This window comes from Mesoplodon mirus, assembly GCF_964341445.2.
Source record: "Mesoplodon mirus genome assembly, chromosome: 11".
NCBI lineage: Eukaryota > Metazoa > Chordata > Mammalia > Artiodactyla > Ziphiidae > Mesoplodon > Mesoplodon mirus.
This window is the reverse complement of record NC_138987.1, coordinates 45,315,845-45,340,436: the sequence shown is the minus strand read 5'-3', so window position 1 is coordinate 45,340,436 and position 24,592 is coordinate 45,315,845. Positions and strand designations below refer to the sequence as shown.

Genomic DNA, 24,592 nt, shown 5'->3' with positions numbered 1-24,592 from the left:
GATGCTGGCTGGGCGAGCCCTCGCCTTCCTCTCCCTGACCTGGAGTGCTTACCAGAGCCTGGCCGTCCCCAGGGTCGCGGAATGTGGCCTCTCCTGTTCCCAGGTGAGCCCTGCCCCCCAGGCTCTCCTCTTGTCCTGGTTCCCCTCGGTGGGCACTAGCTGGCCCCATCCCAGCACAGGCCAGGGAAGCCGGCCCGGGGCGGTCGGTGGTGGGTGCCTGGGTGCCTGGGGGCCTGGGATCCCCATGAGGTGGTGGCCTGACCCTGCAGTGCCGCTCTGGGAAACGTCTGCCGGGAGCCTGAGGGGCAGGGGCACTGACGCACCTGTGACCTGTCCCTCTCTGAGGAGCCACGTGGTGGGGGGCAGCCCGAGAGCCCTTCCTGCGTTCACAGACCCCATTAATCATCCAGGGTGGCGTCCGGGCTTGTGTGGATGCTCCGCTAAGGAAACGCCGCGGGTACCAAGCTAATCCTGGGCGGGAAGGAGCAGCAGGGCCGGGATGCGGCTCAGAAGTGGTGGTGTCCCGGAACTTTCACTGTCCCTGGGAGGCGTCCCATCCGGCAGCACCTGTCCGCAGAGTGTGCCCGCATCCCGGGAGGTCCCCCAGTGTGAGACTGGCGGGCCGGCCCACTGGGACAGGGGCTGGGGAGGACCCGCTATGTGCACTCCTCCAAGTGTGGGCACAGCAGGGACCTGGGGAAATGCACATGAAGCAAGATTAGGTGGTGGTGACTGCTGAGCAGAGAGCAGCCTGGCCGTGCGGGCTTATGGGCCTCTCAGGGGCAGTGGCCGGGCCCCCCGGGGGACACTTGGGGACACCCGGCTCCCAGTCAGGAGGAAAGGCAGCTCCACGAGGTCTGCGAGTGTGTCCAGCAGAGGTTCCAGGGAACTCACGGATAGACAGAGCGGGCTTGAGTGGCCGGGGGTCAGGCTGGGCTCAGATCTGAGGTGCAGGGGCCCATGGCGGGGGTGGAGGTCCGTCTGGCTCCTGGTGGGAGCAGGTGGGTGCAGAGGAAACAGCTGGGCCCAGGTGGGAGGGGGTGGTGGCCTGGACCCTCCCCACGGAGATGGAGAACAGGACGGGGCCACTTTGGGGTGTACTTTGGAGGTGGAGCTGGCAGGGCAGGGGACCCTTGACCTTGAGGGAAGGAGAGATCCAAGATGGACCTTAAAGTGTAGCTATAGCCCCTGGGCCGATGGAGGAGATGTTTCCTTTGACAGGGTCTGGGGGGCAAGGGTTCAGGAGGAAACTCGTTTTTGAAATATGGGATTTGAGAAGCCCGTCAGACGTGAGAACTGGCTTTGGCGCAGCTGGGTGTGGGATGGGCCGGCCCCATGTTGAGATGGGCCCGGATGTGGGGAGGGCCGCAAGGAGGGGGAGGGACCCCGGGCAGAAGGAGGACGTCCAGGCTAGGGGAGGGAGGGAGGGTCCCCCACCCCGCCGCTGCCCCCCACGGGGAGGGCCAGGCCTGGGCCCCACTTTGCATTTGGCCGTGGAGCTCCAGCCACTGTGGCACCAGGCTGGGGCCGTGGGATTACGGGAGGAGGGGCGGAGGAGCAGGGGACTGAGGAGAGCCCGCGAGGCCCAGGGGCTGCTGGCAGCTGAGGGAGGGGGTCAGAGAGGGGGAGTCACAGCTCGCGAGGAGGGGTCTGAACAGGAGGGGCTCAAGAGGCCCAGGGCGGCGGGTGGGGCCGCTTCTGTGGGGTGAAGCCAGAGGACCGCTGGCACGGCTGGTGCCCCCCGCACCTGCATGTAGACCGTTGCAGCCCATCGTGCCCCCAGGAGGGCTGTTCTGGGCCTTGGCAGGTCTTCAGTCAGAGCAGAGGGTGGGGCGGACAGGAGCAGATGACAGCAGGGTGCCTCAGGGCGGAGTGGAGCTGACGGATGGCCCCTCCTGCAACATGCAGGGCCCCGCCCTCCACACCCAGTGGAGCCGCAGGGTCAGGGCCCAGACCCCACCCTCGGGTCCTTCCCCACAGACCCACCCACGCCTGCCCCCCTGGGAAGCCCCGAGAAGCCCGACGGAAAACCCCAGAGGTGGGGAGGGGGAGGGGGGCAACCACTTCTCCCTCCCGGCCCCGCCCCACAAAGGGCCCCAGGGACCCGGGCCAGCCTCTGCCGGATCCCCACCCCCAGCCCCCAAGATGCCAGAGTCCCTGGGCGCCAGAATCCACAGGTGCTCTCTGAACTCGACCTTCGCCCCCGCTGGTCCCCAAGGCGGGAGAGGGGTTGCAGGCACCGAAGGGCCAACTACTAGACCGCGCCCACCCCCGCTCCACCGGAAACCCAGGGGCCACAGCTGCGAGGTCCTCAGGCACAGGGGCAGCAGGAGGTCCCCAGTGGGTGGCCAGTGACCCTGGGCCAGGACGCAGCTGCCCTCCAGCCCCTACCAGCTTGGGAGGGGGACGGGCTCGGGCCACAGGACGGAGGATGCCAGGGTGTGGCTCCAGGCATCTGGGGCTGTGTCAGGGAGTGAGGGTGGACAAGGACCCAAGCCACTGCCCCCTTTGTCCACTCAGGGCTGCGGCCCAGGCCCAGCTGCTGCCCTGCCTTGCTGGGTCTGCCTGGCTCTCTCCACTGGCTCCTGGGCCCGCTGCACCAGGATGCCCTGCCCTCTGCCCACCTGCCCAGTCATCTTCTGGGCGCGGCACCCAGGTGGTTGCAGCCCCTTAGTCCAGCAGAGCCCTCCTGCCACCCTGGGCCGGCCCCGGAGTCAGGGTCCTCACCCGTGAGGGCCGTGGGCAGGGCCGCAGGGTCGCCTCCGTGGGGTTTGTGCGTCTGGAGGCCTAAGGGGGCGAGTTGGCGTCTCGGGGAGATGTCGTGGTCAGAAGACAGGGTGGACGCGGGGTGACAGTTAAAAGGCTGGAGCGGAAAGGCACCTGGGTGGAAACGGGCGAATCCCGGAGTCTGGGGCTCACCCAAGAGTGACACCCACTTACCCGAGATGTTAACATCGGGCGTCACGGGGTAAACCTCAGTGTTATCTTTGCAACTTTTCTATAAATCTAAAATTATTCCAAAATGAAAAGGCTATTTAGAAAGGGGGGTGGAGCTGGAGCTGGACCCACCAGTAGTGCCTGTCCTGCAAACCCCAGGGACAGGAGCAGACCCCCTTCGCCCCTCCACCTCCCCACTTGTGCCGACAGGGTCTCTACCTCGGGCCCCCAGCTGTTGGAGCTCCCTGGGTGCCCCCAGAGGGCCCCCACTGCGGCTGAGCCCGGGCCCAGGGCAGTGACCCTACTGGCTTGTATTCCGCCGCTTCGGGTGCCCGTCCCTGGGCTCCGAGAACCCTGCTTGCCGACCCCATCCTCCCAAGCTTAGCGTGGAGCCCCTCGGCCCACCCACCAAAGTGGGGTCCACGGGCACGGCCCTGGCGCCTTCCCCCACCCACCCTGTCTGAGCCTGGTCCCTGGTCCCTGGTCCCAACCCCTCGGGAAGCTGTCAGTCCAGCAGGAGAGGCAGTGGGCATGGGCTGATCCCTGCCCTCCCCCGGAGATCCCCAGGCCAGACCCAGCGAGGCCACGCCCGGCAGAGTCACAGCTCCCACCCTCCTGACCCTTCGGTTATCTCCCCACACACTTTTCAACAGCTGACATTAAATGTCATTTTCTGACATCGTGCGGCTGCCCCGGCTCAGAATGCAGGCTCCTCCGAGGCCGGGATCTTTGCCCATTTTCTTTTCTTCCTGAAGCCCAGCACCCACCCAGCAAGGGCACAAGGGGGCCGGGGGAGCTTTGGATGCCAGCACGGGAAGTCGGTGCAGTCAGGGGGTGGGGGGCCTGAAGGTGCACAGGGTCCAGGTCACACCGGGGCGGGGCTGGGGGGGGGGGGACAAGAGGTAGCCAAGCTGACCTCCCACCCCTCTCACTGTTCTGTCCCCAGGGCTTCACCTGCAAGAGCCACATGAACCGTGAGTACATCTCAGGCCGCGGGGGACTCGCTGCCCTTCTGGTCCTCGGTCACCCTGCCCTCCCGGGAGCCAGGTCTGCCTGGCAGCCAGGGTCTCCCTCCTGTGCAGGAAGAGCTGCCACCACTGCCACCGCCCCTCACCTAGCAGAGCGCCGCCCCCCTTCCCTGCCCACTGCCTGGTGCAGGAGGGCAAGCGCCCCGTCAAGCCCAGCTGTGGGCTTGCTGGATGTGGGAATCGTGCGTTCCTGATTTAATGGAATTTATTGCTTTGCAATAAATTTCTCATATCACACTTTTTCATTTTTTCCCATTGTAAAATGACATCCCATTTTAAAAATAGCTTTATTGTCTTTGCTGACACTATATTTCATTAAAAGGGACATAAGAGATACAAAATATATATGGAGGAAAGTTCAAATAATCCAGCTCCAAAGCCCCCATATAGAAATAAATATTGTTTACATTAGGAAAACATTATTCTAGACATTTTTGTAGGCAAATATACTGTTTGTGGGATAAACAGATAACAAATATTTTATAAAGGTGAAATTACCTTATGCCATGTAAACTAAGTATTTTATTTAATTTGACTTGACTTTAATAGGAAAAACTAAAGAAATGGTTGAACTTTAAATGTTTCTTCACCTCAAGAGGTGTTATTTCCTCGAGGACCCCTGCAAGGTTAAGGAGTGAGATTATGACACAGGCTGCTGAGCCCCGAGCCTGGGACATGCCCCCACCCCAGGCAATATCCCCCGTCACTGGTTTGTCTGACCAGCGGTCAGTGGTTGTGGGGTGTTGAATAGCATCAGGTCGCCTCGGCGGCAGTTCTGTCCCTGGACTCTCCCCAGAGGGTGAGAAGCCCGAGGCCACCCTGGCGTTTCTGCCGAGGGGCCTGCGGGGTTCTCTTCCGCCCCCCAGGCCGTCCCTCGTCCAAGCCGGGCTCTGTGATGCCCATTCTCCCATCTGATCTGACTTCAGTCACCTCCTACTTCTATCACCTGCTTCCATTCATTTTTCTCTTTCTCAACGGCTTTTGCCATGATTATCTCAACCGTTCCAAGCCAGCAATTTAATTTCCAGCCCCGTCTCCTGATTCCTGTGTCTTCACTTACTTATTTGTCCTGAAATTGGGTTGTCCGGCTCCTTGACGGGTCCTCGGGTGGCACGGCTCCTCTGAGCCTCCTGCTGTGTGATCCCCTGTCGGATCCCTTGTCTCACTGAAGCTGTGTCCTTGTCACAGTGGAGGTGCCTGAGGCAGAGTCCCCTCTCCCTCCATGACGCTTTCTTCCCTCCCACGTTCTGTGTTCCTTTTCCCCTCCTTTCTTCCATGTCTTTCCTCTCCTCCATCCTTATTTTAATTTTTCCTACACTCCGTCTGTGACAGGCTTTCTGTCCTGGTCACACTTCGGCAGCTCCCTAGAGACCCCTGGTTACTCAGGCTCCCTTCTCACTCTCTTTTGACTGCAAGTCCATGGTGTTTCCCCCACAGAGCTGTGTGTGAGGGCTACGTGTCAGGACAGCCCCGGGCCTGGCTGGGGAGACGGGGAACTCGGCAGGCGGGTCCTGGGGGCTGGGGAGAGGTGTGGGGAGGGGCCCTCGGCTTCTGGGGAGCCCTGGGGCCTCCACAGTCTCGTCCCTCCCCCTCCTTCCCCTGCACGCCAGTCGGAGCGGTGACAATACAGGACACCCACCCGGCCTCCTTCTCTCTGGACTGGGGGGAGAGGGGGCTTGTCAAGAATTCCAAGGCTGAGTCATCCCACTAGCAGGGCTTCTGGGGAGCAGGGTCGCCAGACAAGGATACACCACGGCATCTGGGGTGATGCTCTGGCCTGTGCCCATGTGCTTTGCCTGCTGTGGGGGCCGTTCTCTGGCTTTGTGCCATCTGTGGGTTCTGGCAGTTATGGGGGAGGGATTTCGTGAGGCCACAGCTTCCCCACCCTCACTCCTGTCTCAGTCTGTGTGTCTCTGATGACCCTGAGACCCGTGTGGTCTCCCCCTGTGCCTGACCCGCCCTGCGCCAGCATGCCCTGGGCCACCGTGTGGAGGTGGTCACCCCGCGTCACAGAGAGGCCTTCCTCTTTCTCAGTCTCAACCTCATGGTGTGAGTCACAGGTTTCAGTTTTGTTGCAGCCATGTTTCCAAGCCTCCCCCTTCATGGATTTTGTGGATTTGGGGGGGATCTTTTAAGAAAGTCTTCTCAATCCTGAGGTCAGAGAGATTCTCTCCCTGTATTTCTATATTAAAGTTTTGTTTCTCAGATTTAGTCCTTCGATTCATCTAGAATGTATCTCCGTGTATGGTGTGAGGTAGGAACCCAACTGTGATCTTTTGCTACCTGGAAATCTAGCTGTGGCCGCACCACGTACTGGACGCCCCCCACCCCGTCAGATTTCCACGCTGTGTGCACGGTTCCCTGACCCACCCCTATCCCTGAGCAGGGTCACACTGTCTGAGTCCATATGGAGCTCAGCTAGATACTGATTTCTGGTAGGGCAAGCCCCTCTGGTTCCTTTCTCTCCTAAATTGTCCTGGGAGATGATGGTGTGGTTGTAGCTTCCCTGAATCCTCAGACCCAAGGGCAAGGAGGATGTAGAACAGAAGTGGGGTCCACGCTCCCAGACCCCAGAGACGAGCACCAGAGCCCCAGGTGGGAGGATCAGCGGGGCCTGTGCATCAGAGAGTGGAGGGGTGTCTGAACCCCACAGACGGTGAGAATCGCTGGGAAGCACACAACCCCCTGAGGGGCTGCCCACCACTGCGGCAGGTGGGTGCAAGGACCCCTTGGGAGACAGCCCTGCACAGAGAAGCTCGGAGTGGCCTCAAGGACAACAGAGGGAAGAAAAGAGCAGCTTCAGGTAGACAAAGGCAAGGGGGGAAAGAGCTACGAAACTGAACAGCGATCCGCCCTATTTTTAAACACTACCCAAAAGTGACAGCAGAGGGAGCTCGGTGCAGTCAGGAAAGCAGAACCAAGTCTGCTAAGAGCTCTGGGAAACTGAAGTCACGTAAATGTGGGCAACGGAAGACTGTCAAGGGCAAGTTGCAGACAAGTTACGATAATTAAAAAGAAAATAAGGAATAGAATAATGTGCCGATAGGCAAAGGAAGTGCACCAGAAGAGCATCCTGAAAACCCACAAGTGTAACATTTCATTTCAAAATGGCCTAGAATATTCAAGAAAATGATACAAGACGTTAAAGAACGATGTGAACAAAAATTAGAAATGTTCGGAAATGAGGTGACTAGAAATAAAGGAAAAAATCATTGTATAAATGAAGACTGCATTGGAAGTAGTGAATAGACCCAATATTAAATGCCTTGAGAGAAATAGTGGGTGAAAAGGAGATTTTAAAAAAAATCTAAAAGCAATGTCCTACTGTATAGCACAGGAAACTATTCAACATTCTGTGATAAATCATAATGGAAAAGAATATTTTAAAAAAAGAATGTATCTATACATATAACTGACTCACTTTGCTATTCAGCAGAAATTAACACAACACTGTAAATCAACTATATTTCAACTTAAAAAAAGAATACGAGTAAAATTTGAAAGGAAGAAAATCAAAAAGAAATGTAAAAAGAGATAAAATGATGTGTGAATAATGGTAAATGTTACAGATAGTCAAAGAATGTCCAGAAGGCAGATGATATGAGACCCTAAAGAAAACCAAAGCAGCAGAACAAACACTAAAAACTACAGTTCAAGGAGAACAAACATTTTTTTCTTGACAGTAGATATTGAAAAGGCAAACCATGAACCCGAGAATACCAGTCCTGGATACCACATCAAAAGTTATTCTAGTAAAATGGCTGGATTTTAAAGGGAAAGAGAAAAATCTTTGGGCCTCCCAGCAAAAAGAGCTGTACAATTTATAATGGAAAGAAAAGTATATCAGACTTTTCAAAGAGTGACATTTTAACGCTAGAAGAAAATGGACAGCAAAACTATAATGCAGCTATGGTGCATATAGACACAATACTGTATTATAATCACCAAACTTACTAAGAGGCTAGATTTTAATTATTCCACAAAAGAAGAAACGATAATTATGTGACTTGATGGGGTGCCTTTTCTACAATGACAATTATTATTACAACATATAAATGCATCAAATCAATATGCTGTACTCCTTCGATTTACACAATGTTATACGTCACATATGTTTCCATAAAAGAAAACTGACCTTCATGTATAAAGGTACAACAGGCAGGGACTCACGGACTATTGTCTCATGGCCCCTCCTGGGGACTCTCCGGGAGAACAAGCCTCAGGCAGCCAGACTACAGGAGGGTCAGATCAGAAATGGGTGAGACTTTAATACAGGGCTATTTGCAAAACTTAGACTACCTGTGGAAAAGGAGACAGTGTGGTATTCACAGCTGTACACTGATGGTGGAGACAGGGAACAGCTGTAAAAATGGGGAGAGACTGAGAAAAGTCTATGCAAAGGCACGTTTCTGCTGTTTCCAGTCACCCCACTGGTTCATGCTGTGACCCAGACTTGTGTATGGTGTGTGCAGTACAGCAAATGACAGTTAGGACATATTTTCATTCTATCCTCTCCTGTGTTCTTGAGAATCAAGCATGGAAGAAAGGAGATGCAGATGTCATGTAGAAAAGGTGTTGTAAAACCTTTACTCTGAATTGGTAACCTAAGTATGACCTCATGAGGTATTGCTTTAAATACGTTGCAGCTCTGTCCACAGAAAAATCCTAGAAACAATGACCAACTCATAGTCATGAGCCTCCCTAGTGCTGTGGCCTTGAAATACCATTTTTCACCGAAATAAACCAGGCAGGCCTTTGGAGAGAAGTGACTGATTTCCAGTCTGGGGCAGAAAATGTACAAGAAGAGCCTGGGACATCTTGTCATTCCAGATGGAGGAAGCTCTCAAAGACGGTGGTGACAGGTCTGCAGTACATGGAGGCCAGAAGGAGCTCCCACTAACCAAGAGGATATTGTTTGAGCTTCAAGAAAGAATAAACACTGCAATGAGTTGCAGCCCATACTTAAACCCATGCATTCTTAGCAATACTGTTTAAAAAAAAAAAAAAGAATTGTTTGTCTCTGTGGATGACAGGGAACCAACTCATCTTGAAGATTGGGTAAATAAAGGGAAGGAATCAAGCCTTGATCGTGCCTTTCTTCTACAAATGCTCCCTTGGAACAATTACTCCAGCTAATAAATGGAAGCAAAACAACAGAATTATCATATCACCATTTTGCATCTCCCAGTGAATTGAGGATCCGTGACAGCTGGCATTAAACATGGCCAAGGTCCAGACAGGACACGAAGGCACTCAACACCAGGTCTAGTCCCACCAGAGACTCGACCCTGAGCTCTTCAAATCTTCAATCGGAAGTTTTGATTTTAAGTTTCCTGAAAATTTCAGCAGGCATTTTCCAGTGTGTGTATTTTTCAACACCACCAAGCAATTAACTCAGCTCTGACACCATCTACCTGGAGAGAGCCTCAATTCCCACAGGTGAAGGGCTCCGTCCCACAAGACACCCCCACTTCGGGTGCCAGTCAAAACTCCAGGTGTCACCAGTACTTCTGAGTGACCGGCTATAAATTGGAGGCTCCTGTCACCTGCTTCTCAGGTTCAATTAATTTGCTTGAGTGGCTCACAGAACCCAGAGAAACATTTTACCTACTAAATTACCAGTTTATTATCAAAGGATATAAGTCAGGAAAAGCCAGATGGAGGAGAGGCCCAGGGCGAGGCGTGGGGAAGGATGAGGAGTGTCCATGCGCTCTGACTTGTCATTTCTCTGTGTTCATCAACCCAGAAGCTCTCCGAACCTGTCCTTTTGGGTTTTTATGCAGGTTTCATTACATAGGCATGGTTGATTAAATCATTGGCCATTGGTGGTTGAACTCAACCTCCAGCCCCTCTCCCCTCCCCAGAGGTCTGGGGGGTGGGACTGAAAGTTTCAACCCTCTAATCCCATGGTTAGTTCCCCTGGCAACCAGCCCCCATCCTTAGGTGCTTCTAAAAATCACCTCATTAACAAACTAGGTGTGGTTGAAAGTGGTTTGTTATACATAACAAAAGACACCTTTATCACTCATCATTTAGGAAATTCCAAGAGCTTTAGGAGTTCTGTACCAGAAATGGGGACCAAGACCAAATATATATTTCTTAATATAAATCACAATATCACACATTTTGCTTGGAATTGCATTGAATTTATTGACCAATTTGAGTCAGAAATGACATCTTACCTGAGGTGAGTCTTCTGACCATGAACATGGTATGCCTTTCCATCTTTGAGGAAGTCAGGTCTTCCTCAAAGTATTTATGCCCTTCAGAGGTTGAAGGATCCATGAATGGTTTCCTTATTTTATTACATTTTCTAGTTGGTGTTTGTTGGTGTAAAGCAATGCTAGTTTTGTATATTAATCTTGTATCCACACATTTGTTATACTCTCTTTGTTATTTCTAGTAGATTTCCCACTGAGTCTCTTAAGTTTTTGTATATACATAATCACATACTCTGCAAATAATAACAGTTTATAACCTACATTTGTTTTTGTCCTTATGGAAGTGGCTCAAATCTCCAGGACAATGTTGAATGGGGAACAATTGTCTTAGTCCTGATATTAAATAGAAATGATTCCCAAAAATGTACCATTAAGTATTAGGTTTATTGGGCGTTTGGAGGAGATGCACTCCATCTAGACAAGGAAGTGTCTTTCTTTTCCTAGTTTGATAAACCTTCTTTCATCATGAGTAGGTGTTAAATTTTATGAAAATTTTCTGTGTCTATAAAGATACTCATACAATTTTCCTGCTTTAATTTTTTTATTGAGGTGATAGATTGTCTAATGTTGACCACACCTGCAGTCCTAAAACAACTCCTATCTGGTCATGTTTAATATATTATTAAATCAATTTGCTAAAATTTTATTTAGGATTTTGCAACTATATTCGTAAGTGGGGTCAGCTTATACTTTTACTTTTGTGTAAGCCTTAGAAAATTTAACCATCATCTCAGATATTGCCTCTGCCCCATCCTCTCCTTTCCTTCTGGAACCTCAATGGACACATCTCAGGCATTTCGCGTCTTTCTTCCTATTTCTCACCCTCCCTTCTGCGTTTTCCATCCTTTATCTCTTTGCTGACTTCTGTATTATTCACTGTGATCTTTCTCCCACTAATTCTCTCTTCAGTGATGTCCAACCTGCTCTCCAAACCATGTATTGCATTTTAAATTTATGTTTCTGTGGATTTTGTTTCTAGAAATTCTATTTGTTTCTTTCAAATGTGCTAGGTCCCTCTTTATAGTTTTTCCCCCTGCACATACTTTCAAGCTTGTCCTTTTAGCAGGTTGGTCTGAAGTCTGTGTCCGACCTGTTGTAGCACTCCGTGGACCCGTCCATGGCATGTCTCTGCTGGTTCTATCTCTTGGTGCTTTGTTTCCCCAGCCAGTTTGTTTAGCCCTAAATATATCTGCTCCAGGGAATTCCCTGGCGGTCCAGTGGTTAGGGCTCCATACTTTCACTGCCGAGCGCCCAGGTTTGATCCCTGGTTGGGGAACTAAAATCCCACAAGCCACGGTGTGTGGCCAAAAAAAAAAAAAAAGTCTGCTCCATGCCCCTGAGAAATGATGCCTTCCCCACAGCCTAGGATGTAGGCGCCTTCCCCCAGACCAGGTTCCCCTTTGTTTCTGAGTGGCACCCAGGAGTGACATGTGACTATCAGGACCATTTCTAACTAAGTCATAGATTGAAGTTTCTTGGATCTTCCTGGGGGTGCAGACCAGGGCTGGGACCCGGCACCCAGGCCCACAGAGGCTGTGGGTTCTTCAGGAAGCTCCACTGCCCCTGCCCTCCCACTACGCCCCAGGATTCGGGGAGGGGGCAGTTTTCTCCTGATTCCCCTCACCGTGACGGGGCAGCCCTGGGATCCCCTGGTCTGGGCCACACACTTGGAGCCCTCAGCGTCTGGGCTAGGAGACGCCCAGGAACGCGGCTTCCTGTGCTCTGCATCCCTCTGCCCTTCCTCAGGGTTTATACTGATGATCCTGATTCTCTATCGGCTCTCACAGGTTTTTTGTTGTTTTTTTTTGCGGTACGCAGGCCTCTCACTGCTGTGGCCTCTCCCGTTGCGGAGCACAGGCTCCGGACACGCAGGCTCAGCGGCCATGGCTCACGGGCCCAGCCGCTCCGCGGCATGTGGGATCTTCCCGGACCGGGGCACGAACCCGTGTCCCCTGCATCGGCAGGCGGACTCTCAACCACCGCACCCCCAGGGAAGCCCTCTCACAGGTTTTTAAGAAGTTTTTTTACATGTATGTTTTTTCTCCAGCATTGTTAGTTGTTTTCAGTAGAATTGGTCCAAACAGCATGGGCTACCGTAGAGTGGGAAATGGAACTCACAACTTGTTTTTAAACAGAAAGGAGTCCTTCTTTCTCCTGCTGCCCTCCCAGCATGAATTTAAATTCACCACCGTGTTCTACCCATTCCTGTGTTCACTGTTCCTTTCGTAACCCACTTCTTCCTTTTGAGTTCCTATTTCTCCTTTTTAAAATACAGCTGTCAGGTCTTCTTTTAGGAGGCCTCTGTGATAGCTCTAAATCTCTAAATAAGACCAAATATATTTACTTCTCCATAAGTATTTATGATGAGTTTTGGGTTCACAATTCTTTTCACACAGTAACAATGAATTATTTTCCCATTTTGAACCACAAATAATTTAGTGTTTCTGCCTCACTTTTTTTTTTTTTGGCCACACTGCATGGCTTGCAGGATCCTAGTTCCCCAGGGATTGTACCCCAGCCCCTGCAGTGGAAGTGCGGAGTGCTAACCACTGGACAGCCAGGGAAGTCCCCTGCCTCACTTTCTTCTATATACTCTCTCCTGTTTTGTGAGCTTAATTTGGGACAAGAGCCTGTTCTTATTTTTATTCATTTATTTACAACAAGCGACTTCTCCTTTGCATCCATTATACTTAACTATGTATTTCATCATTTCCCATGGTCACCATGCTCTTCTATGGCTCTACCTTTTTTTTTTTTTTTTTTTTTTTTCCTGGCTCTGATCCTTTCCTTGCTTGGCTGGAGTAGGTCTTTGTTTTTTTCTAGAAAAGGTCAAAAGTTGCAGACTTCTCATTTTCTGCATAGAGGAGGAAGTTTTCACACACATGAAGGACAACTTAGTTGGAGAGAGAATTCTAAAGCACAATCGCTTCTTTTGAGAAGGCTGCACACCAAGCTCTAAGGATGACCCTCAGAGCAAGGAAGAGTCAGGCTTGGGGACACAGTCCTCCTCAGCCCCCACGTTACGTGACTAACCCACCGGGCTTGACCACTAACCCCTGTGGCCAGACAGGGACTCAGCTGCCTCCTGCAGGTGGCCTCTCCTCCGATTCCAGCCACTGCCCTGGGGTGCTGTCCCCCTCTGAGTCATCCATCTGACTCCACACCTTAGGTACGTCAGCTCCAAGATGACAGTGGGCGAAGGATGCAGTTGGGGGCCAGGCTGGGGGCAGGCCATCATTTAGATCTTCCACTAACGGGGAAGATTTTATCACCAACACTGTTTAGAACTGCCAGCGCATGTTGACAAAAAAAAGGCAGACCAACTACTCGCTGGTTTTATTATTATTATTATTATTTTTTTTTTTTTTTTTTTTTTTTCTTTTTGCGGTATGCGGGCCTCTCACTGTTGTGGCCTCTCCCGCCGCGGAGCGCAGGCTCCGGATGCGCAGGCCCAGCGGCCATGGCCCTCGGGCCCAGCCGCTCCGCGGCACATGGGATCCTCCCAGACCGGGGCACGAACCCGTATCCCCTGCATCAGCAGGCGGACTCTCAACCACTGCGCCACCAGGGAGGCCCGGTTTTATTATTTTTTAAACCTCCATCAGTCTGGGGGGAGGATGGTGGAAGCCTGCGGCCCCCTCCCCCAGTCTACCCTCCTGAGTTGAGGACAGGCATGCACCCATTTTATATTGCGTTGTTGGTTTCCTTACAATTGAATTTGGAAAGTTCTTTATAGATTCTGAACACAAGTTCCTTAGCAGGTGCATGATTTGCGAATAGTTCCCCCCAGTCTCTGGCTTATCTTTTCACTCCTTACCAGGGTCTTTCAAAGAGCAGAAGTTTTAACGTTTGATGAAATCCAATTTATTCATTTTTTTCTCTTATGGGTCACGGTTTCAGTGTTGTACCTAAGAATTTTTTGCCTTACCTAAGGTCACAGAGATTTTTATTGAATAAAAATGTGTTTTCTTTTAAAAGTTTTATAGTTTTAGGTTTTACATTGAGGTTGACAGTCCATTTTAGGTGAACTTTGTATGTTGTGAAAGGTGTGGAGTGAAGCGCATTGTTTTGCCTGGGGACACCCAGTTGATCCAGCACCATTTGCTGAAAAGACTACCCTTTTCCCGCTGAGTTCCCAGCATGTTTGCTGAGAATCAGTTATGCATGTGTGGGCAGGGATAGGATGCTAGGCTGGTGGGGTTTGTTTCTCAGTCCTGGAGGATCTTTGTCCCCATCATCTTCTCACGTGCGTTGCTCCCAAAAGAATTCTGCACCTTCCTTACCTCGGTTCCTCTGTACATCGCATGTCTTTTTTCCTCTGGTGGCTTTTACAGTTTTCTCTTTACCACTGGCTTTGAGCAAACTGATCCTGGTGTGCCTTATAATTTCTTCATATTTCTTATCATTCATCAGGCTTCTTGGATCTGTGAGTTTATAGTTCTCACCAAGTTTGAAAATTTCTATCATTTTTTCAAGTGTTTTTCATTCCCCCATTCCTTCTGGGACCCTAACCACACATACATTAGGTCACTTGAAGTTGTCCTACAGCTCCCCAATGCTCTGTTCTATTATTTTGTCACCACCACCTTCACCATCATCATCACCATCATCACCACTGTTACCACCATCATTATCACCTCATCATCACCATCACCATCATCACCATCATCACCATCATCACCATCACCATCATCACCATCATCACCACCATCACCATCATCACCATCATCATGACCATCATGACCATCATGACCATCATCATCATCATCACCATCATCATCACCATCACCATCATCACCATCATCACCACCATCATCACCATCATCATCACCATCACCATCATCACCATCACCATCACCATCATCATCAACACACCTTCACCATCACCACAATCCCTCTCCCTCTACTTTTGGATGTTTTCTATTGCTATGTCAAGTTCTCCAGTGTTTTTTCTTTCCAATGGCTAATCTGTTATTAAACCAGCTGTTGTATTTTTCATCTCAGGCACTGTAGTTTTCATCCCTAAAAGTTGGATTTGGTTTTTTTTTTTTAATATCTTTCAGGTCTACAATTAACTTTTTGGACATGTGGAATACAGTTATAGTAACTGTTTTAATGTTCTTGTCTACTAATTCTAATATCTCTGTCAGTTTTATTTGATTTTTCTCCTCATTCTGGGTTATGTTTTCCTGACTTGTAATTTTCTATTATATGGCAGACATGGTGATTTTTACCTGTTGTGTGCCGGATGTATACTTTTATCCATACAAATATTCTTGAGCCATTTCTGAAATACAGTTAAGTTACTTAGAAACAGGTTAACCTTTTGGGGGTCTTTCTTTCAAGATGTGTTAGGCAAGGCCTGAGCAGTGCTCCCTCTAAGGCTAGTTATTCTCCTACAGAAGCAAGACCCTTGCATACAGTGTACCTGGGGCCCCGTGAATCACGAAGTCCCCAGTCTGGCTGGGAATGGGGACAGTCCTGGCCCCGGGCGCGGACAGGACGCTGTCCCCCAAACCCCTTGGGCTTCTCCTCTCCCTGCAGCCCCCCACGTCCACGCGCTCCTCCGTTCCCCGCCGAACACGCATTCCCCTGTTCTCTCTGCATCCTCCTCCTCTTGCGCTCATCCTGCAAACTCTGGCCACTTCCGTCTGCCCCATTTCTCCACTTCGGGAGGGTGTCAGGGGTCCCAAACACCCCCGCCCTCTGCCACCGCCTGGAAACGCTCTCAAGACAGCAGGGCACTCGTTGGGCTCTGGTTTCCAGGCTGCTTCAGGCTTGAGGGAAAATCTGATCCCTGTGACTCCATCCTGGCCACAGCGGGATCCACAGTGCTGGGTTTCTTTCCCGGGAACATTCCAGACCTCGTAGTTCCTGCTGCCTCTTTGAGTTGTTTCTGATACAGTCCAGTCGGGGCTCTGCTGAGCGACGGCCAGCGCGTCCGTCCGTGTCTCAGCCGCGGTGCCTCTGCCCCTCCTTCTCCAAGGTCTCAGTGGTCAGCCACCGTGGTCCGTGGGGATCCCTCATTCCTGCTCCACTTTCTCTGCAGCAAGGAAGCCTTTGCTGCGCCCTCAGCCTCTGCTTCCCCCCCATCACGTGCATTTAACAGTTCCACCCGTGTCCCTTCTCCTCCGGCATTTTCGTCCTTTACTTCCCCTTGACTGTCAGCCCAAGAAGCTGGTCTTCCTGATATGCTCCCGGCGTTTGCCAGGGGCCCGGGCCCCCTGGAGGCACCACTGAACACACACACCTCCCCTTCCTGGGCGCACTGTCCTGCCCGGGGTTACTCCCCAGTCTGACACGTCACCAGGCGTGAACGCCATGGCCCTGAGTGCAGCAGAAAACCTGGGCTGCCAACTCCATGTGGTGCGGGGCTCCCTGGGGTGTGGTGGCTCCCGTGGAACCAACCCCCCTCCCCGAACTTGAAGCGTCCGCCTGCAAATCTGGCAAAGCCAAGGCCAAAAATACTGCTCAGCCCCAGCGCCTGAACGTGAGAGCCCAGCTCCCTGCACAGCACTTGGTCCGGCCACAGTTTCCGGTGCCCTGACCGAGGTCGTCGGGGCCAGGCCCACCTGGGCCAGTGCAGCGGCCTGCCGGCAGTCAGGGCCTTAGGCGGCAGTGCCCTTGAGGTCAGGCCCCACGTGCCCCCAGCAGACCTTTGCTGTCACCCATCTTTGTTGTCCGTGGGGCCTGCCAGCTTGCCGAGGGGGGCTCCTCTGCCCCCTTGCTGGCCAGGCGGGGGCCCACTCCTGGCGCCCAGCGGCCATCTCTGAGCGTGGCTCAGGGTGGCCCACCACTCACCGGGGGCCTAGTTCCCTGACTGCACTGGGGCAAGTAGGGAGGACCCTCCCCCCGACTGTGCAGCCCCAGAGCCCCCCTCCCCCACCCCCACCCAACCACCCAAAGAGCCTTACCCAGGCCCTGGGAACTGTGGTACTCACCCTCCTTCTCCCCTCCCCAGGAAATATTTTCAACAGCTTCTGCCGCGAGCCCCCCACGTCCATGTCCGGGTCCATCCTGGAGGCCCTGACGCTCTCCACTGCCATGAAGTGTGCCCCCCACGACGGCTGCTCCCTGTTCCTGAGCATCAATGCCTCTCTCACGCTGCATGGTGACCGTGATGGTGGTGACACCCAGGAAGTGGGGTGGTGGGCTCAGGGCTCCTTTAATCCCCGTCACAACCCGGGGGTGGGGTGGGCCAGGGAGACCCTGCTAACTGCCCTTCACAAAGGAGGGGAGGGAAGGGCTCTGACAGTCCTGCCGGCCCCTCCCTCCACACAGAGGGCCTGCGAGGCCTGGAGGCCTGCTCCATGAGCCTGGACACCCAGGAGACACAGTGCCAGAGCGTGCGGGTCCCCAGGGCCTCCCGCCGGCTGCAGGTGGGGCAGCAGGTGAGACCAGGGTCTGACCCGGACTTGCAGGTCCAGCCCCAAGCCGGTGCCGGGCAGGTGCACCTGTCCCCTGGCCTGCTCCTGGCTGCCCTCCCCTCTTGGCCACCTGATCCATAGACCGTTCTGGGGCTCTGCCACCCAAGGCCCAAGGAATGGGTGCCCCTCCTCCTCTGCCCCAGACCCTGGGTTCCAGCTGTGTGGCGTGGAACTGGCCTGGCCAAGGATGGGTGGACAGAGGTCCCAGCTCCACCAGTTCCCACCCGTCCCTGCCCAGCTCCAGGTGCACTTTGACTGCTTTGAGGTGAGCGTGGCCCAGAGCCTCTACGTCACCCTGAGGACTGTCCCCCACTTCTGCGGGGTCCAGCTGGGCCAGCGGTACCATGTGGAAGGTGGGCCTGCGTGGGCACAGCTGCCATCCAGCTTCCAGGGACTGATTCAGGGCGGGACTCCCCCTGGGCAGGGGGCAGAGCCCCACGCTGGACAGCTCCCAGCACGTGCATTTGGCTTAATTCAGCGTCTCCATTTCCCTGGAGAGGAAGGCCTTCTGGAAACCACATGGGCAGAGGCCCAGGTGGGGGGCGGCCCCTGGTACAGAGAGGGCTGGGCCCAACGCTGCCTCTGTCATTCGCAGACTGCGCAGACGAGGACGTAGGGAGGAACGTGCCCGACTGCTTTGGTGAGGCCCCCTCCCCAGGTGGGACCTGGGCCCCATGGCTCCTGGGAAGGCTCTTAGGTGGTGGCAGGCACCCACGGGCCTCCCACTGGGATCTTCTGCCCTCCCCACTCGGGAAATCATGATGGGTCCTCAGGTCGGCGACTCCCAAAACACCTGGGTCTGGCAGGGGTCACCACTTGGAGGCTGTCAGCACAGGTGGAGCCCTGTGCCTGGTGACCTCTGGCCCCAGCGTGACCTCACCTGCTGCCCTTCTACAGCTGGGAAGCTCTCCTACTCGGTGGACCGCAGCCGCAAGGTCGTTCTGGTACAGGTGCCAGAGTCAGGGGGCCCTGACTACTACGTGCGGCTCTGCCTCAAGTGGTTCACCTGCGAGGACGCAGGCGCCCCAGTGCGAGTGAGCCCCGGCCCCGCCCCGCCCCGCCCCGCCCATGCTGGACCAGGCCCCGCCCCCGCCCCGCCTCTGATCCTCGCTTGCCCCCGCCCACGGTGCCTTCACTCCCCTGCAGGTGACAGCGAACAGGGTCTCCCGGAGGGTCTCTCTGCCCTACAAGCAAGAGTTGTCGTGCCTGTGCCTTGAGGTCAGTAAGGATGTGGCCTTGACAGCCGGGAGTGGACAAAAGGATGGGCAGACCCTGCGCTGACCCCAGTCCCTCCCACAGGGCTGGTCTGCAACGCCTGACGCCGTGCGGATCCAGACCTGCCCCTTCGAAGATGGCAAGTGCCCTGTGGTGCCAGGGGAAAGGAGGGGTGATCGAGGAGAGAAGGGTGGGAGATGGGCGGGTCAGAGGTGCCCAGCAGGGTAGGGGCTGGCCTGTCCAGCTGGGACGGCTGACTCGAGGCGGGGTGAGACGGGGCGGGGGGGCAGGCCCAGCCTCAGCCCTTGAGCCTGCTTCGGACGGCAAGCAGCCGAAAGTGTGTTCCAGGCAAGCCCTCCAAGGTGGCAGAGGCTGTGCGTGGACGTGAGCGTGCATGAGTGTGTGTCGGCCGGTGTACAAGCACGCACATGTCACAGCCAGGCCACCTGGAAGAGCCAAGGCTGCCGGGAGGGTCTCCCGGAGGGGTGCGGGGTGCTCTTGGCTCTGCTCAGGGACACAGCTCACACACACAGACTCGGGTCAGGGCCCAGAGACCCTGAGAGAAGGCACCTGAGTCCTGGACCAGCCCGATGGTTACTCTAGCAGGTGCTCAGTCCCGTGGCCCATTGGCAGCTGGGTAGCGCCAGCTGATGCCAGCCCTGGGGGAGGGTCCCTGCAGACACGGAGACACTGTGGGACGCCATCCACTACCACCCGGGGAGCCAGGAGCTGAGCTGGGAGCCTGCCTGTCCCATGAGTGGCCGTGTGAGTCTGTGCTGGCGCCCAGGGCCAGGGCCCCAATGCCTGGAGCTGGAGCACTCCGGCCGGCCCGCACACAGCAGGGTGAGTGCCCCCCAGGCAGGGATGGGGTGGGGATGGGCGGCCAGGGCCCTGACCTGAGCGCCCTTCAGGTGCAGTACCCTCTTGTGGACACCCAGCCCCAGCTCTGCGTGAAGGTGAGTGGGCCGGTCCGCAGCCCGCCTCGCGCACTACCAGGGCTTGGGGAGGGGGCCCAGGAGCCAGGGGAGGGGCCCAGGGCATTGGGGCAAGGGACCTGCAGCCACATGTCCCCCTGTGCCTTGCCAAGCCCTGGGGTCCAGCTACTCAGTGGCCCCTCTGACCACCTCCTGGTCCAATGGGGGCGGGGCGGGGGAGTGTAACCAGTCCCAGAGGGCCACGAAGGAGGCCCGCCTGTCCCGGCCCCCCCTCACCCCCAGTCCCTGCACACACGGCCACACCCCGTCCCTCGGCCTCCCTGCAGTTCTCCACGAGCCTGGGCTTCCTGGTGAGGTGCCCTTTTGAGCAGCCACGCTTCCCAGGTGAGCCCTCCGCGGGGCGGGAGGGAGGCCGGCTGGGGCCTTCACAGGGTGGCCACAGCAAAGAAGGCCCTTTGCTTGTGTAAATGCCTCTTGGTCCGGGGGGCAAGACGACAGGGTGCTGGTCACTTGTGGGGTGGCGTGCTGGGCCTCACCCCTGCCCCCCGCAGCCTGGAAGATGACCGTCCAGCTGGCACACACTCCGGGCCACCTCCGGGTGACCTTCTTCTCGCCCAGCCCTGCCCGCTTCCAGGTGTGCCTGTGTCACCGAGGGAAGACGGGCCCCCCCGTGTGCCACCGGGTGCTCCAGGCCACCCCCATCCCTGAGGTGAGCTGGGTGTGGTGAGCACCGTCTTGGGGACCTGTGGGGGGGCCGTGCTGACCCCTTCACTTCCCCACAGTCCCCAAGCCAGTCCTGGTGGGGAGGGTGCTGAGAGGGCTGACTCGAGGCCTCCGCAGGGACGCAGAGGAGCCTGGTCTGCACCCCTGCTGCCTGTGACCTACCCCTCCCCCGCCCAGGGTGACCCCACAGAGGAGCCTGCGGTGGCCTTTGTGGACATTCCCGGGGACCAGGCCTGTGCACCCGGCACCTGCATCCAGGTGGGTGGTGCTGTCCTGCCCACCTCCTCCACTCCCAGACCTCAGGGGAGCCCCCGCCTCCCCAGAGCTGCCCCGGGGGCACCTCCAGCCACCCAGTCCCTCCTGCCCGTGCCTCTGGGGAATGTGGGCGGGGTGCAGGGAGCGTGCCTCTGGGGAATGCGGGCGGGGTGCAGGGAGCGGCTGCAGGCTGTGCTGACCCACTCTTGCTGCCTCCGACCCACCGGCCTGCAGGGCAGGAGGACCGACATCCAGTTCTCCGCCCCCCAGCAGCTGTGCGACCTCCAGTGCGGTGAGCGCCGGGGCCAGGCCTCAGCCAGAGGGGGCAGGGAGGACAGGCCATCGCGGGGCAGCAAGAGGCCAAGGGCTGGACCCCAGACTGGCCCCTGGGGCCCCGTCTCCCATGTCGGAGTGGGGGCGGGGCGCACGGCACAGGAGACTGGGGCTCGACAGGGGACAGAGGGGCCACCCGCCTCGGAGTCAGGCCAGGCCAGCCCGGTCCCACCCTGACTTGGGCAGTCAAGCCCCCCCCAGGGCCTCCAAGCGCCCAGCCGGGTCCCACGGTGTCAGGTGCGCTGCGTCCTCCTCCCTGAGTGCTCCGACCCCAGTCAGGGCTCTGATTCCAATGTGCAAGAACTCGATGTCCCCAGCCCACCCATCGCCCAGCCAGCCACCGAGGTCCAGACTCCTGGGCCTCAGGCCCGGCAGGAAACAGAGCTAAGCCTAACTCTGCAGGGCCTGGGTGTGGCCCAGCAGGGTGGCTCCTGCGGGTGGTGGGGAGGTGGGAGGGGTGACACCAGCACAGGGTGAGTGACGAGCAGGCACAGCCACCTGCAAGCACAGAACCTCTCCTGGTAGCTGTGGAGAGTGGACCCCCTTGTCACAGGGGAGCATTCCGGCGCCCAGGGCTCTCCCGGCCCTTTCCGCAGATGGGCAGCTGGGCAGGTCTTGAATGGCCTCTGAACTCAGCTGAGTCACAGCAATTCCAGGGCAGCCCCGGTCCTGCCCGCCTTCCCCTGGGAAATGCCCCAGGGCCTGCGGAGGCTCCTCACGCCTGTATCCCCCAACTGCCCCCAACTCCCTGCCCCAGCAGAGCTTTTCAGCCGAGTCTGGGTCCCATTCCCCAGCAAAGGTCACCTCCAGCAGATCGCAGGTCAAAGGGGCGATGGTCACCCCTAGGGGCCTCGTGTCTGGACTGGGGCTCTAATACCTGCCAGCCAGGTGGCCTGGTCGCTGGCCTGGGGCCACGGCTGGAGCCCCAGTGTTATGCTGGGCGAGTCCCAGAGTCCCAGGGAGCAGTGAGAGTGACGGCCCAGCTCAAGTGGTGGGCACCTGGGGGGCATGCTGCCCTTGGGATCTGGGCGGACTCCCCTGGAGACGGGACACGTGCCTGCCTCACGGGCGCTGGCTCGGCTGCACTGGGCAGTGAACCCTGAGCGATTGGGGTCTCGGATCCCTCTCCTTCCTTCCACCACACAGGCAGGGCTGGGCTGGGGGTGGCTGCGCCCCCAGACAAGCGTGGCACTGGGCCACCTGAGCCAGCCCCCCGTTCCTTTCTCCCCAGCTGCCACCCAGGGGACAGCAGCCTGAGGCCAGGTGTCTCACCAAGAAGCAAGTGCCAGGGCCTGATTGCTGGGATGTGGTGAGGGGGCAGCTCACGCCTGGGCATACCAAGCCTCTGACTGTGAAGGCCAGGCCTCAGAGCAGGTGGTGGGGCAGGTCTCACCTGGCCCCAGACCGTGGCACCTATGTGCCTCAACTCTCCAGAGGCCTGCGGCTCCCGGGGGCCCTTAGGCCATGCTGGGGCTTCCAGTCAAAGGACCTTCAGCCCCTCTGAAGCCCCTGAATGGGGTCCAAGAGAACGGCTGGGTGGGATGCGCCCTTCCCCAGATGGCCCAGCCCCTGACCTGCCCCGTTGCAGCGTGGTCCCGGCTCCCTCTGGACAACCGGGGGCCACGGCCTGCACCCCTGGTCCTGAGGACAACGTTCTCTGGAGTGCAGAGTGTGTCCGCACCCCTTCTGTAGTTGGGCAGGTCTGGGGGCCAGGACACACCCACAATGGCTGGGCTCCACATACTGGGTGCCCCCCTGCTGCCCAGGCTGGGCCTTCACCGGCCCCCCAGTGTCCCTCACACGGCTCTCCCTCGACCCTTCAAAGACTCTGCTGAGATCTCGAGGGAGCCCACGGCCCGAACACCACCCTGCCCCAGCCCCCTGCAGAGCTCAGACCACCTTCCACTCCCCAGGCCCCCAGCGAGGCCAGTCCAGTGAGGGCTGGCTGCTTCCATTGGCCTCAGGGGCCACGTGCCAGGACGAGCCATTCTCAGACAGTCACACTCCCTGAGGGCCACTATGTGCCATCTGTGCTCAAGGACCACAGGGGGACCCTTGACCCTGCAGCGTCACTTCCGTGTCCCAGGCCAGGGGTCACCCAGCAGTTGGCCGGCTGGGTCTGCCCTCCCAGGACCCTCCTGCCGGCTCACAAGGACCACCGGGCCACGCCTCCCGAGCTGTGTCTGGAGTCACCTCCACGAGACCACGGTGCATACAGGCCCCGCCCTGGATGTCAGCTGCGCTGCGTCTGCAGATGGGCCCCTACACCCAGGCCCTGGCTGGGCTGTCCCTCCTTCAGCCGGACACAGGCCACCGGGCCTTCTCCTACCCCTCCCTCAATGGGCCCTGCTGCCCCCAGCCGGCTAGGGGGGCAGGCAAAGCTAGCATGGCCCCCCGCTCAGTAAACACTTGTCCACCTGGCTCGCCTCTTTCCTTGAGGACAGAGATGGGGTCTGCAGGGCAAGGTGGCCCTTAGGGTGGCGATGGGAGGACCACAGGCCTGGGTATGCCTCCTAAAACGAGATGGAGGTCAGGAATGCAGCTGGGGCGAGGGTGGAGCCACGGACATGGGTGGAGCCTGCCGCCCTCCACCACGTACAGCCCAGCCTGTATTGGAGGACATCCCCAGGCTAGGAACGCCAACAGCCCCACGGCCGCCCCCGTGAGTGGGGGAGAGTAGCGCCCACGGGTGGGTCAGGGCCACCCCACGCCCACTCAGCCCGCAGGCTCGCCCCCTGATGATTGGCAGGGGCTGCACCACCCCTCGAGCCCCAGGCTCCCACTCCCCTACCCCAGCCAGGCCCTGTCCCCTGCCCAAGGGCTGGCGCTTTGGGCTCAAGTGAGTACTCCTTGCGGCCCTCTGGAGACCCCTGTCTTCCCCAGGTGTCCCCTCCCCATCAAGGCACACGGGAACGTGGGGGACCAAGGTCCCAGCTCTGGCTGGGGCCCCCTCTTCCCGTGCCACAAGTTCCTGCTTCCCATGCCTGGACCATCCAGGGGTCCCCTGGTCCATGCACAGAGACCCCAGCCGGGACACAGGGCCACCCCAGGAACCCTTGCTGCCTGGAGGTGGGATGGCAGATTTGCTGGCGGGGGTTGCCGGGAACTGACCAGATGCAGGCTCCCCCAAGACTTCTCAGCAGCCCTGGCCACCCCAGATGGCGGAAACAGAGGCCCACACAGAGGCAACGGCCGTGCTCCTGTCCAGGACTGAGGACGTGCAGGGCTACAGGGCATGGGGAGGGGAGGGACATGCTCTGGTCCCAGCTGCCCACTGTCCAGTGTGTGCCGCCACCAAGTGGTGGTGGCACTCAGCACCCGGTTCTGAGCTGGACCTTACATCCCGCCTCCACATCAGGATCTGGAACCACACCCAGAGCCCCATGGCCCAGCAGGCCCACTGCCTTGGCCATGGACCAAGTAAGACTGGCCCCCCTGCCTGCCAAGCAGGAAACCCCATCCCCACCCCTGCCCAGGAGAAACGTGCTGATGCACTCAGGCCCCGGATGAGGAATGAC

General features: G+C 56.7%; 1 protein-coding gene across 1 annotated transcript; it reads left to right on the top strand.

Annotated features, from left to right (window-relative positions):
* Position 1: 1 nt before the first annotated feature.
* On the top strand, positions 2-23,433 carry IL17REL (interleukin 17 receptor E like; the record flags this gene model as incomplete). The annotated part of the gene is made up of 20 exons (XM_082635303.1): positions 2-103; positions 565-608; positions 1,758-2,340; positions 2,521-2,729; positions 3,148-3,265; positions 16,481-16,569; positions 16,841-16,971; positions 17,148-17,297; positions 17,468-17,577; positions 17,852-17,966; positions 18,209-18,253; positions 18,511-18,647; positions 18,760-18,831; positions 18,913-19,018; positions 19,508-19,671; positions 19,740-19,784; positions 20,090-20,147; positions 20,315-20,472; positions 20,604-20,744; positions 20,976-23,433. The coding sequence occupies 20 exons, from the start codon at positions 2-4 to the stop codon at positions 21,249-21,251; spliced, it is 2,853 nt and encodes a 950-aa protein (XP_082491429.1). The 3' UTR covers positions 21,252-23,433.
* Positions 23,434-24,592: the final 1,159 nt, after the last annotated feature.